This window comes from Myxocyprinus asiaticus, chromosome 9, assembly GCF_019703515.2.
Source record: "Myxocyprinus asiaticus isolate MX2 ecotype Aquarium Trade chromosome 9, UBuf_Myxa_2, whole genome shotgun sequence".
Taxonomy (NCBI): Eukaryota; Metazoa; Chordata; class Actinopteri; order Cypriniformes; family Catostomidae; genus Myxocyprinus; species Myxocyprinus asiaticus.
The window spans coordinates 30,359,050-30,373,463 of NC_059352.1; the positions used below are offsets into that span (position 1 = coordinate 30,359,050).

Here is a 14,414-nt window from a genome sequence, read left to right on the forward strand (position 1 = left end):
GAATAACTCCGCTCTGTTGGTCCTTACAATGCAAGTGAATGGTGGCCACAACTTTCAAGGTCCAAAAAGCACATAAAGGCAGTATAAAAGTAATCCACACCACTCCAGTGGTTAAATCCATATCTTCAGAAGCGATATGATAGGTGTGGGTGAGAAACAGATCAATAAGTCCTTTTTTACTATAAATTCTCCTCTCTGCCCAGTAGGTGGCATATGCACAAAAATGCGAATCCCCAGAACAAAAGAAGAAGAGAGTGAAAGTGGATTTTATAGTAAAAAAGGACTTAAATAGTAATCTGTTTCAGACCCACACCTACTATATCACTTATAGGTGTGATATATTTGAGATTATTTTTTTAAAAAACATCTTCGTTTGACAAGAGGGTGAGTAAATGATGAGAAATTTCATTTTCCATTTTAAAGGTGCTATAACGCACTTTTCTTTCTTTCCTTTTTTTTTTTTTTTTTTTTTGGAAAACCGTGCATAAAATGTCTACTACCTGGCAGATATCAGTGGATTTTGCACATTTGGGTTTGCTGACATGTCTTTGGACAGTGGGGTTTTGGAGGGATAGGTGTGTGGTAGAAGTTAATAAAATGGCTGAAGTTAGCAAAATAACTGAACTCGCTTAAAACACATTTATTTCTGGGCCACTAGCAGCAACAAATGGAATTGCAAAATAATAGCTTGTTTTCAAAGAGGTTTTTCCAACACTCCCCCTATATGCCATTGGTTTAGCCAGTGTTGCTGCGGGGGGCGGTCAGGATGCTCAAACAAGCAGAGCATTGTTTTGAAAGTGATACAGAGCCGCAGTGTTTACAATTTTCAAGGAAGTCGACCTACAAATGGCTTACTTATAGTTGTCTATCCACATTAAGTTGAGATAGGAGGAAGTATGTTTACATAGCAAAAATTACGCACTTCACCTTTAAGTACACACAGTCTCAAAAAATACAAAAACCTAACTGCAACAGTTTTCTTGAGATTGATCTGATGTAATGAATGAGACTGTTTGGTCACAGAGAAATGTGAATCCCTGATCTCTGCAGCAGCAGTGTCACAAGTTAGTAAGGAGTGTATGTGTTGAACTATGGCATACGACCAGGCATTGTCCCATAGATGTACCATGGAGATTTCCACTCACTCTGCCAAAGTTCTGCATACACCAGTGTTTATCTTTGTGTTGGCTTCAAAAACCTGCCTATCTTTCTGAGGTCTTCTGTTTTTTATTTGTACCACTACTGAATGACAATTACTGTAGTCTCTGTTAATCTGAGGCTTTGTTAAAAAAATAAATTTTTAATGTTTTGTTGGTTTGCATTTGTAAGCTCTGTTAAACTCTGTCTTGCAGGCTCTGGCCCGTTTGAATGAGTCCAGTCAGAAGTTAGACCTACTGAAGTTTTCTCTGGAGCAGAGACTCAGTGAGCTGTCCAAAAACCACCCGAAGGCCAGTCTGATCATGGAGGAGTTAGCCATGGTGTCTTCTCCACCTCTTAGTCCTCGCCATAGCATCATGTCCACCAGCAATCAGTACAGCACTGTAGCCAAACCTGCTGCCCTGACCGGTAACAAAACAATGCCATGCAGTCACACAATAGAAAAGGGGTTTCGAAACACTTTATATAATTTTTTGACTCTTCCTGTTGTAGCATGTTTTTAGTAATGACACCTGGTAACAGGATAAAGACCTTTTCACATCAACATTGAAGCAAAAAAAAAAAAAAAAAAAGAAGGGAATCTCAAAACGTGTTTTACACCCAGAGTGAAAAAAAAATATTCTTTGGCCTGAACAAAAGCCAAATTAGCTGCAGTGTCATAGGTGGCTCATTGTACCTTTAGCTGGTCTACCATCAAATATAAGAAAGCCAAACACTAAAAAATTTGCTAACAGCTATTGAACAAAAAGATGAAAGATGAGCAAGTAAAGCTCTACTTTACTGTTAGTGAACAAGCCACAAAGAAAAAGGAGAAGATTTTTTTTTTAATTCCTCTAGTTGCAGTAATGGCCATGTAGAATTCTTCCTTTTGGTGTTTATGGTGATTGGTAAAATAGCTTTCTGTGCTTTAGCGCCACCAAGTGTGGTGGAGTACGTACATAGTAGCGGGTCCATGATCAATTCCACATGCAAAGGCTTATATATCTTAATGTTAGATTAGTTTTTATTATTACTGGATAAAGGAAATAAATATTGACCTTTGCTTTTGTCAGATGAATTTTCATTCGGATTAATAGGCCCATGTGAATGCAATATTACAATATAATGTCTTGTAGGGCCTGGGTAGCTCAGCGAGTATTGACGCTGACTACCACCCCTGGATTCGTGAGTTCGAATCCAGGGTGTGCTGAGTGACTCCAGCCAGGTCTCCTAAGCAACCAAATTGGCCTGCTCTTGGTGGGGCATGTGGTGAGTTGTGCGTGGATGCCACGGAAATTAGCGTGAAGCCTCCACACGCGCTATGTCTCCACGGTAACGCGCTCAACAAGCCACGTGATAAGATGTGCGGATTGACGGTCTCAGACGCGGAGGCAACTGAGATTCGTCCTTCGCCACCTGGATTGAGGCAAGTCACTACGCCACCACAAGGATTTAGAGTGCATTGGGAATTGGGCATTCCAAATTGGGGAGAAATTTTTTTTTTGTATATATATATATATATATATATATATTTATATGTATACATATATATATAAAATGTCTTGTACAGCCAATATTTGCTCCCAGTGTGAATAGGCCCCTTTTTCTATGTTAAAACACATGGTACTGTACCTTCAGCGATAACAGCTGTTTGAGTGAAGACATGTAGGATCTACATTCGACTTTTCACACTGGCCAACACATGCTCTCCCAGCATTCCCCTCCCCCTCCCTCTGCTTTATCAATCACACACAACTTTGACCTTCACTCATAAGGAGAGAGACAGAGAGCTTACCTTACCATTATAGAAAGTAGCACTTTCCATATAAGGCTCTATAACCACTGCATGTGTCTTGAAGTAGACTTTTGTATTTATTTCCATGCATATTTATCTTGTGTGAATCAGAAGTGATATATGTTTATTTATTTACATCTGGGTTAGCACAGTGTTCTTGCTCTCAGTGGGGTTTGTGTTGTAAATCCACAGGCACATTAGATGTGAGGCTCATGGGCTGTCAGGACCTCCTGGAGAACGTCCCGGGTCGCTCTAAGACAGCACCTGTTACTCTGCCCGGCTGGAGCCCCGGTGAGGCACGCTCCTCATTTATGAGCCGAGGAAACAAGAACAAATCCGGCAGCAGCCGAACCCTCTCCAAATCTGATGATCTGTCCAGTTGAGTAGCTTCAGCATTTATTACTTTCGTATTCAGATGGCAAAGCAGTTGTTTGAAATGCCTGTTTAAAAGTCAGGGTGCTTTGATGCATTTAGAATGAGATCATTCCTAAGGAACTTGCATGGTTGGAGTGCTCTATCATTTCAGTCTTAAGCAGAACAAATTAAAGTCATATTTGACCCCAAAATGACAATTTTGTCAAAATTGACTCACCTACGTCATTCCAAACCTGTATGACTTTCTAATGCGGATCACAAAAAAACTGTTCTCATCAGTACAGTGGCAGTGGACATCATTTTAAAGTTTAAAAAAGGACCCAAATGTATCATAAAAGTAATCCATGAGATTCATGTGTCATATTCCTGGGGCCTCATTTATAAAGACATTTGTAAAATAATTTTGTGAACGTAAATATGAAATTACGGCAATTTCCTAAATGTTCCTACGAACAATTTATAAAACATCCGTACGCACGGAAAAGCTATCCTTGATGCATCTAAATTAATATATCCCAATTCATCTTAAAATCATGCGCACGTGAAGGACCGCATGGACTCCACCTACAGAATGCCCACATATATCCTAACATGATGTGACAGAATACCATAAGTGCATGCACAAGTTATTAATTTGTTCATTCATTCATTCATTCATTCATTCAAATGGAATGTTCTTGTGCATTTAGTAGGGCTGGGTGATATGAAGATATATATATATATATATATATATATATATATACAGGTGCATCTCAATAAATTAGAATGTCATGGAAAAGTTCATTTATTTCAGTAATTCAACTCAAATTGTGAAACTCGTGTATTAAATAAATTCAATGCACACAGACTGAAGTAGTTTAAGTCTTTGGTTCTTTTAATTGTGATGATTTTGGCTCACATTTAACAAAAACCCACCAATTCACTATCTCAAAAAATTAGAATATGGTGACATGCCAATCAGCTAGTCAACCCAAAACACCTGCAAAGGTTTCCTGAGCCTTCAAAATGGTCTCTCAGTTTGGTTCACTAGGCTACACAATCATGGGGAAGACTGCTGATCTGACAGTTGTCCAGAAGACAATCATTGACACCCTTCACAAGGAGGGTAAGCCACAAACATTCATTGCCAAAGAAGCTGGCTGTTCACAGAGTGCTGTATCCAAGCATGTTAACAGAAAGTTGAGTGGAAGGAAAAAGTGTGGAAGAAAAAGATGCACAACCAACCGAGAGAACCGCAGCCTAACGATTGTCAAGCAAAATCGATTCAAGAATTTGGGTGAACTTCACAAGGAATGGACTGAGGCTGGGGTCAAGGCATCAAGAGCCACCACACACAGACATGTCAAGGAATTTGGCTACAGTTGTTGTATTCCTCTTGTTAAGCCACTCCTGAACCACAGACAACATCAGAGGCGTCTTACCAGGGCTAAGGAGAAGAAGAACTGGACTGTCACCCAGTGTTCCAAAGTCCTCTTTTCAGATGAGAGCAAGTTTTGTATTTCATTTGGAAACCAAGGTCCTAGAGTCTGGAGGAAGGGTGGAGAAGCTCATAGCCCAAGTTGCTTGAAGTCCAGTGTTAAGTTTCCACAGTCTGTGATGATTTGGGGTGCAATGTCATCTGCTGGTGTTGGTCCATTGTGTTTTTTGAAAACCAAAGTCACTTCACCCGTTTACCAAGAAATTTTGGAGCACTTCATACTTCCTTCTGCTGACCAGCTTTTTAAAGATGCTGATTTCATTTTCCAGCAGGATTTGGCACCTGCCCACACTGCCAAAAGCACCAAAAGTTGGTTAAATGACCATGGTGTTGGTATGCTTGACTGGCCAGCAAACTCACCAGACCTGAACCCCATAGAGAATCTATGGGGTATTGTCAAGAGGAAAATGAGAAACAAGAGACCAAAAAATGCAGATGAGCTGAAGGCCACTGTCAAAGAAACCTGGGCTTCCATACCACCTCAGCAGTGCCACAAACTGATCACTTCCATGCCACGCCGAATTGAGGCAGTAATTAAAGCAAAAGGAGCCCCTACCAAGTATTGAGTACATATACAGTAAATGATCATATTTTCCAGAAGGCCAACAATTCACTAAAAATGTTTTTTTTATTGGTCTTATGATGTATTCTAATTTTTTGAGATAGTGAATTGGTGGGTTTTTGTTAAATGTGAGCCAAAATCATCACAATTAAAAGAACCAAAGACTTAAACTACTTCAGTCTGTGTGCACTGAATTTATTTAATACACGAGTTTCACAATTTGAGTTGAATTACTGAAATAAATGAACTTTTCCACGACATTCTAATTTATTGAGATGCACCTGTGTATATATATATATATATCGTGGCGACATAAAGTGTCAGTCGACAGAGATTTTCCTATATCTTGTATATCACAATATGTAAATATCCATGTGTGCAGCGTGACCGTATCTATCAGTGTGCACGCTTCACGTAAAACTGAAACCAGGCTTGAGCGGGGAATGAATTTGCCGGTTATTTGCGCGCACTGGTTTAACACCAGATTCACTAAAGGAATTAAGCAGATCAGGCACCCACAGACTCGTGGCTGATTCTTGTTATTCTGATTTTGCGGGCTGTTTCTGAGCGCGCTACAGCAGAGGATGCAGAAGTCCACTGTGATCTGACTGACACGCGCTGCCGGGACAGCGTCACTGTGATCCAGACACCTGGATCATCTCTTTAACATGCCAAGGTGCGCTTGACTACATGGCACATCTGTACGTCTCTATCATTTGATAATTTTTTGCTGATGTGATCAAAAGAAAAGTTACGAAAATGAAGGGGAGCTTGTTATTAAAACAGGTGCGACATCTGGTTCACAAAAGCTGACACAGATTAGAAAAATGTAATCTGCAAACTGTCGCACAACGATAATCACTTGTGGTAATACGAATAATCTGTTTTAACACTTTAAAATGAAGCACGCTCAAGAATATTATGAAAGCCAAAATACGTGTGTTTATAAATATATTACAAATTTATTTTCTGCAGGATGCTATTTTCGTTATGTATTTTTTACTAAAATTATGTAATGTTTTGTACATTTATATCTGAAGGAATACAGAAGGATTTGGCAATAAACAACCCATAATTGTAGTAATTTTTCAGTGAAAAGCTTGATGTCCGTTTGCGCGTTCAAACCATAGAACCTATGTTTACACAAGAAATTGCATAGTTTTTAGCACCATTGCAATGAAAAGACAGATCACAATATTCATTACAACATCTCATTTTGTATTCCGCATTAGAAAGAAGGTCGTACAGTTTTGGAGTAAATTATGACAGTATATTTTGGGTGAGTTATTCCTTCAAGTAAATGTAAATTAAGTTAAACTCAAACCAAGCCACAATGTGAAACACTGCCTTAGACTGCCACTGCCATTGACTTGAACATCTTCTATGTGATTGACTTTCTTCTATGAATATTTTTACAATGTACAGTGGTGTGAAAAAGTGTTTGCCCCCTTCCTGATTTCTTATGTTTTTGCATGTTTGTCACACTTAAATGTTTCAGATCATCAAACAAGTTTAAATATTAGTCAAAGATAACACAAGTACCACTCCTGGGAAGGTTCACCACTGTTCCATGTTTTCGCCATTTGTGGATAATGGCTCTCACTGTGGTTCTCTGGAGTCCCAAAGCTTTAGAAATGGCTTTATAACCTTTTCCAGACTGATAGATCTCAATTACTTTCTTTCTCATTTGTTCCTGAATTTCTTTGGATCTCGGCATGATGTCTAGCTTTTGAAGATCTTTTGGTCTACTTCACTTTGTCAGGCAGGTCCTATTTAAGTGATTTCTTGATTGAGAACAGGTGTGGCAGTAATCAGGCCCGGGTGTGGCTAGAGAAATTGAACTCAGGTGTGATAAACCACAGTTAAGTTATGTTTTAACAGGTGGGGCAAACACTTTTTCACACAGGGCCATGTAGGTTTGGATTTTGTTTTCCCTTAATAATAACAACCTTCATTTAAAAACTGCATTTTGTGTTTACTTGTGTTATCTTTGACTAATATTTAAACTTGTTTGATGATCTGAAACATTTAAGTGTGACAAAATAAGAAATCAGGAAGGGGGCAAACACTTTTTCACACCACTGTATATTCACATCCTTGTTCAAGACTAATAGTTAAAGAGTCGCTTTTTGTTGTTATGGCAGATGAAATCAGTGCCGTTCTGAAGCTGGACAACACAGTTGTGGGACAGACCCATTGGAAGCCACTTAGCAATCAGTCTTGGGACCAGAAGTTCACGCTGGAACTTGACCGGGTAAAGAATCTTAAATCACATGGTCAAAAACATGCACTAATCCCATAATCCTCTCAACACATGAGTAAATGTGCACACATATGCACACATGCTCTCCATCCCAGCCTGTCTTTCAATTAACTGTAGAAATGTTAATCCCAGATTTGACCCGGTTCTTATGGAAACTTCACAAGGCAACTTCAAAAGTAATGTCAATCTCTCCACTCTCACAAATATAGTTGTTCACTCTTTTATGATGGCAGTATCTATTATTTAGTCACAGTTCCACAAGCAAACCTGAATCGAATTTTAAAGATTGTGTCATTGTAAACACAATCAACATTAGTTGTCTACTGTTTGTTCAGCTTGTGGAGGAATGGAGACATTGTAGAGTTAAGAAAGAGACATTGATTTTACATTTGTTTTCAAGCACTTTTAATTTACTTTTGAGGGAATTGTTAAAGTTTCCTCTTGAGATCTCACAAAGGAGTGCAAGTTAAATGACTGTGAAATTAATTACTCCTTTGAGAAAACAATGAGCACAGTTCAGTTCATTCCTGCAAGACTGATATGGATGCTTAATATTTAGTGTAGTGTAATTGTATTATACTTATTATTGAGGGTTGATTATTGGATGATCTTTAACTTACATGTCTGTGGGTTTGGACTTACTGTTGGCAAATTAATCTCACGGCAGGCAATGTGAGAGCACTAATCAGCAGTTGTGCAATTAAGCCTGGTTTGTTATTTGTACTGTAAATGTCAAACCGTTGGCTGTGAACTGTAGTAATACTAATTAGTGGTGTTTGCTAAGGCAAACAACACTTTTACTCTTGCTCATACTTGGGTTTTGCTATTTGAACAAACAAATTTCTTAGAACAGATATTGCGGTGGTTTTAATTTGGTCAATATTTGGCCAATAAATAATGACAGCTGATACATTGGTGCATCCCTACTAATAACCAACTGAAACACCCTAGTTGCTGCATAGCAACACCCTGGCAACCTAAATAACTTTATTACACAAATTAATGTACCTTAATTTCCCATGTGTTTTGGTATAACCTGATTTCACATGCACAAACACATGTATTTACTGTATAGCAGGGCTGTCAATTGGTTCAAATTTTTTAATTAATTACATGGTATGCCGATTAATTAATCGCAATTAATCGCATGCATGAATATTTGCTGAGAAAGCCCCTCAAATAACAATAATTAAATATATAATGATTAAATAATTATAAATAAAATATATATTTAAAAAAAGAATAAAACAGAAAATTTAAATGCATTACATTATTTAGGCACACAAGTTAAGCATTAAAAAAGACAATACAAAAAGCGGATTTAGAATGCAATATATTGTTTATTTCCATATTATTGAGCATGTAGGTTCTACTGGTTGTTTAGATCAGTGTTACTATCAGAAATAATTAATAATTATTTATTTAGTTATTAATTAATATTTAAATTAAATAATAGAATCTAACTCATTAAAACCTCACACGGCGCACCATTAAATGTAGTGCGCCACATTCAGGAGCAGGTTTGGTTATTAGCAATAATTAATAATTATCAAAGATAATTATTAATTATTAAAATCAATAGAACATTGATGAGAATCAATGTTAGCTTTTTTTAATCCTTTAAATCAACAATTATCAAAGATAATCATTAATTATTAAAAATCAATAGAATATTAATAAGGATTCATATCGCCTGGGCACCACCCTGGAATCAGGGACTAATAACCAGATAGTATAACTCAATATTAGATTGTTCCTTTAGGAAAATCGACATCCAAAGAATGTCGACCTTCGAAAAGAAACAATGAAGGCTTGAATCTGAGCACTGACATCCCCTGTCAGCATTTGACACAGGTGTATGCAAAACAAACCAAAACACTTCTCTTTGAAACATAACAAAGTTTATTTATGCAGTAATATCAATTAATAATCAATACAATGCAGTCAATACGCTTCTGACTTACAACTACAAACTAAACAGTGACATGATTAGATATGGTAACCAAAATAAGCCAATAACACATGAGAGGAAGGTAGGTGTGTGAGTGTGTGTCTGTGTAAGGTGTGACGTGCACAAAATGGCGGACATGACCTTCGTGGAGAGTACATCACGAAGTTATCTACTAGCCAAAAGTGTGTGCGAGAATGTTTGTGAAGGGTCACGTGTGTGTGTGTGGTTAGTACGAGAAAGAGAGAATAAAGTGGCGGCACCAAAGCCGGTTTCGCAATCGTGGGAGAGAAAGCAGCTGTTAGTTTATTACTCAGAGACGCGGTGGACGGCTCGTAAACCGTCCCGCGGTCTTTGATTCTTTAATGGATAAACTCAGTGTGCCGGTCTCACCCGCGATGGCAGAAATACACAACAGTCCAATGTGGTTGGACTACAACACAGCAGATCTCATTTGTGATAACAGTACATTACAGTAATACCTTGAGTATTATTAGCAGCAATGAGCGGACTCAGCGGTCCGTAAACTGTATAAGCAATAACCTTGATACACAAGAATAACACACTATAATATTCTATCTCTGCCCAGACGTAAACCTCTTACTTGAATCGTATGAGGATGCAGACGAATGTGTGTTCATCCGTCCTTTAACTCCGACGCGGTTCCTCAAGGCTCAGGTGATGACGGGAGGGTTTCCTCGCTCTGTCGGTGGGTGGTACGGCTGCTGATTTTCGGCGGGCTGGCGGAGAAATCAGCGACGTCGACTTGATTGAAGATGGAGAAATCTTTTTCTCTTCACTTCTACAGGCAAACGGACAGAGATGCGGATTGCTCGGCGGTCTCCTTCGGATCCGTTAGAGTGTTCGGTGGAACACAGAGTAATCTCAATTCGTCCAGCGAGATGGAGATTGTATGGCCACAGTTTCAAGTCGGATGTTACTTCCTTGTGCCACGAGGCTACACCTGAGAGCAGCGATGAGCTGCATCTACACATGGCGAGCAGAGTTGCTGGAAGCAAATCCCGGAAGCATATCAGAGGTATTTCTACTCCTGATGACGTCATGGTTGAGGGGCGTTCTGTCGTGTGCCTCATCCAATAGGAGTTGAGAGTTCGATCCTTTAGTGAGCAAGGCTTCATGGGATTTGTAGTCTGTTTTGGACTCCCTTTGTTTGATTTTGGCGCGATTTTTATCAGTAAGATTCATGACGGAGTGTGTGGGCCTCAGTTAGGTTTTACAATTGTGTTAGGCCTGACTTTGTCTTCTATCTGAATACATGAGGCCCAACATTCCCCCCTTTGGTCTGAAGAGTTGGTTGTTGTCCAGCATCTTTAGAGCAACTGAAGAGCCGAACAGTTCTAACCTGTGGGTTACGCCATCCATGTATTCCTGATAGAAACGTTTGCACAGTCCATACAGTTCATTAGAGTTCACAGAGGCTTTATCGTCTGGACAGAGATTGAGGCACATCTGGGCATAGAACTTCTAGCTAAATCTAAAACTACATTCATCACACATAAACATTTCAAGTTATTGGTAGGCACAGCATTAACCGTAACACAATCCTTTGTTGTTCTTTGGTTATAACACAAAATCAAAGTAGAACCTGACATTGGTTACTAGGACCAAAATGTTAGAGGAAAGGAGGGTTAAAGGTTAAAAGGCTTATCCTTGGAAATTATTGGGGTTAACCTGTGGGATGGGCTCAGACTGGTGTGTAAAACGCGGCTTTACGAGAAGGGAGTCCAATCTGGCCTGTAGGTGTTGAATGTACCTGTACATGGCGTGTGCAATAATTGCCGTGATGATCCAACCACAAAGGAGGAGCCAGAGGGCAACCAAACTGATAGGGTGTTCTTGGTAAGATGACGATCTGCTTATGTGACTAGGAAATATAGTGGTCAAGCCAGTCGGTTTGAGACTGAACTTCACTAATTTCGTCCCTTCAGCCTGAAGCTGCTGTTAAAGGTTGTCATCAATGGTGAGGTTGTGACCTCTAAATGCGTCCATGATCTCAATTTGTGCATCATGTTTGTCGACATTGAGATGGAGGACAATATCGTCAATGTACACGGTGGCTCCTTGGGGAACCATTAAGAACACCGTTTGGTTTGGTAGCCTTAGTTTAGTAGCTGTATCATGGCAGTTGTATGACATTGGGACTTCGGTGGCTGGTGTGTTAACGAACCAGCGATTGCCTGCTCGCTCTACCCTTGTCTCTGTTCCTTCATCTTTGACAGACATGCTACCTTGACACTTGTTCAGAGAGGTAGTTAGTCACCTCTCTAACAAAAGGGATGTGTTTGGCCAAACCCAATGAATGTCCTTTGTCTTGGTATACATGTTTAGGTTAGGGATAAGTTAGAGCGAGGGGTCCTCATCATGGTAGGCGAGTGTTGGTGGTGTTTTGAGGTGAATGTGTGCGTTACCTCTCTGAAAACCAACATTAAATACGGACTTTAGTCTGTATATATTCTGCCTTTCTATGATGGTAGATTGAGGATAAATCCTATTTCGAGGTTCTGAGGATTTACATGGATTGGAATTGCACTGCCAAGACTATATGCCAGGTGTATTTGTGAAGATTGCACAATGGAGATAGTAGCAGATCTAAGGATTTGTTCGACAAGGTCTAGGGAGACCAGGTAAGCTGGAATCCTTCCACCACTCACACTGTTGACTTAGGAGCTAATTTCCCTGAGGTCCTGCATTAGATCTCTAACGATACACACATAAGTTGTCTTTTCTGACAAAGTCCCTAAAGCGTGCAAAGTGTTATTGATAAGAGCGGAGTGCAAATTTACAGTGACTATAGTACCCTGAAGGGTTTTACTCAGGCCCTGTAATTGTTCTTGTTGGGAGTCGTCGTCTATGCTGGATTTTTGGATGATGGCGTCTTGTCCATCTGAAGCTGGCGAACTGTTTTCTGGACCAAGTGGTCTTGGTATGTCAACCTGAGCCCACTTGTCCATGATGGCAGTCAATGAGCAGAGCCAATCAGTTCAGTAGGTCCTGGCCAACTAACAGTGGTTCCGTATTAATGTGACATATGTAAACAGGGTGTACTAGCATCATCCCTTGAAAGGTAATGTCAATCCACACCCGTTTTGTGATAGACGACCTATCTTGTGTGTAGCTTGTGATGCTTACGCTGCAGTTCTGTCTGTAACAGTTTGCCAAGGGAGAGCTTTGCTCTAGCCACCTCTGCGAAGGTGTTGGAACCCATTAGACTTGTTTAGGAACCAGTGTTGAGTAGTGCGTGGGAGCTGATGCACCCATGTGTCAGGCGTTGCCCTTACGGTACAGATCAACCAAGAAGGTCAGAAAAGGAGGGTGTGGCATGTTAGGAGTGACTGTTTTGGGGAGCAACTTGGACCCTGTTCCCCTTTCCCGACCTACAAAGTAAACTTTGGCGTTAACGAGAGGGGGTACATCATCTAGTCATACTGACGGGGTTTCAGTGCCGTGTTTCTTTGAGGAGTTTGATGGACCTGGTGAACGACGGAGCACATCAAGCTTCATTACTAACTCAGTCAAGCATCTCCTTATATCCTCCATTTCCTTTCTCAAATCTTGTTCTCTGAGGGGGTTTGAAACCTTGTCTACCCTCTCACCTTCTTGTTTGGGTTTCCGTTCGAACCATGCCTTTCCTTTCGGCTGGCGAACTTTTGTCGTTTAGGCCTGCCATGACACGGGGGGTGTGTCTGGTCACCACCCCCCTGGTTCGTTGCCTTCAAGCGCTAGGTCTGCACATTCTGAGGCTTGAATCCCCAGGACTCTGGCGTCGCCTTCATGCCCTCGGGCAGGGCGCACACGTGTCTCCCATGCCAGTTGCGCGTACCTTCTGATTTCCTGCATGGTGGGGTTGCCCGTTCTGCAGTGCATCATGACGTCATGTCGCACACACTCGTGGAGGTTGTGAAGGAAAAGAGACTTGAAAGCTCATTCCTCCTCAAGACCTGGTTCATTACTTCCTTGGAAGTACGCGGTTCTCAGGCGTCTGTAATACTGACGCGGAGGCTCGTGCCTCTTCTGGGTAATGGTGAAAGCACCTATGGTAGCGGAGGCTTCGTCGATATACAGCAAATACTCCTCATGTAGGGCTTTACACAGAGCTGAGTAGCGGTTTCGGGTACCAGTCGGTAGCGTTTCCATGAACACATGGACACTCCTTATCGTGGTCTTCCATATGAACTTGAGGTTTTCACGCGACGAAGCGTAAGGCAATTCAACCAGGCAGTGCTCAATTTCTCCGAGATAATTGTCGATGTTTGAATCTCGATTACTTGGGTCAAAGTGCTCTATGTCCCCTGCGAGGGACTCGAGTTGTCGGATGTGCAAGCCCTGGTGTCGGTATGACCACGGGTCGTCCGAGTCATCCGAAACACCATAGTCACTCGGATCGCTATAATGATGAGAACGACTTCCCTTCATGGTGGGGAAGGAGTCCAATCGACGTGTGGGGGTTAGTACAGCTCCCTGGCTAATGGGATCTTCGAGCCGCTTACACCACTCTGGGCTTGGAAATAATTTTCCCTCCTCCGTGGTGTGGAATCAGTCGGTTTGAATCACAAGGTGGCATGACTGAAAACTGACTGCTGGGGGGCAACTGTAAGGAGGGGCACCTGCATCCAACCAGTGGGCCGCTGGAGGAGCTTGAAGGTGTCTCGGAGGACGAAGTCAGAGACTGTACCACTAGGAGCAGCTCGGCTCCTAGCGTGTGTCCCTGGGTTTCTCAGGGGCACATTTCTACGCGTAGCACTAAAGAGGGGGCCCTCTTCTATGTCAGATGTTCTGCTGTGCGTTTCAGCTGCACTTACCTGATCTGACTCTACTCTTAGCTGGGCAGCTTGAAGC

At 41.0% G+C, this 14,414-nt stretch overlaps 1 protein-coding gene across 1 annotated transcript in view; it reads left to right on the top strand.

Moving 5' to 3' along the window:
- Positions 1-14,414, top strand: part of LOC127446514 (serine/threonine-protein kinase N2-like) — a 119,390-nt gene that overhangs the window by 83,774 nt on the left and 21,202 nt on the right. Inside the window, exons 6-8 of the mRNA XM_051707489.1 lie at positions 1,353-1,566; positions 3,125-3,310; positions 7,491-7,600. Coding sequence (XP_051563449.1) covers positions 1,353-1,566; positions 3,125-3,310; positions 7,491-7,600 — 510 coding nt within the window. The remainder of the gene's footprint in view (positions 1-1,352; positions 1,567-3,124; positions 3,311-7,490; positions 7,601-14,414) is intronic.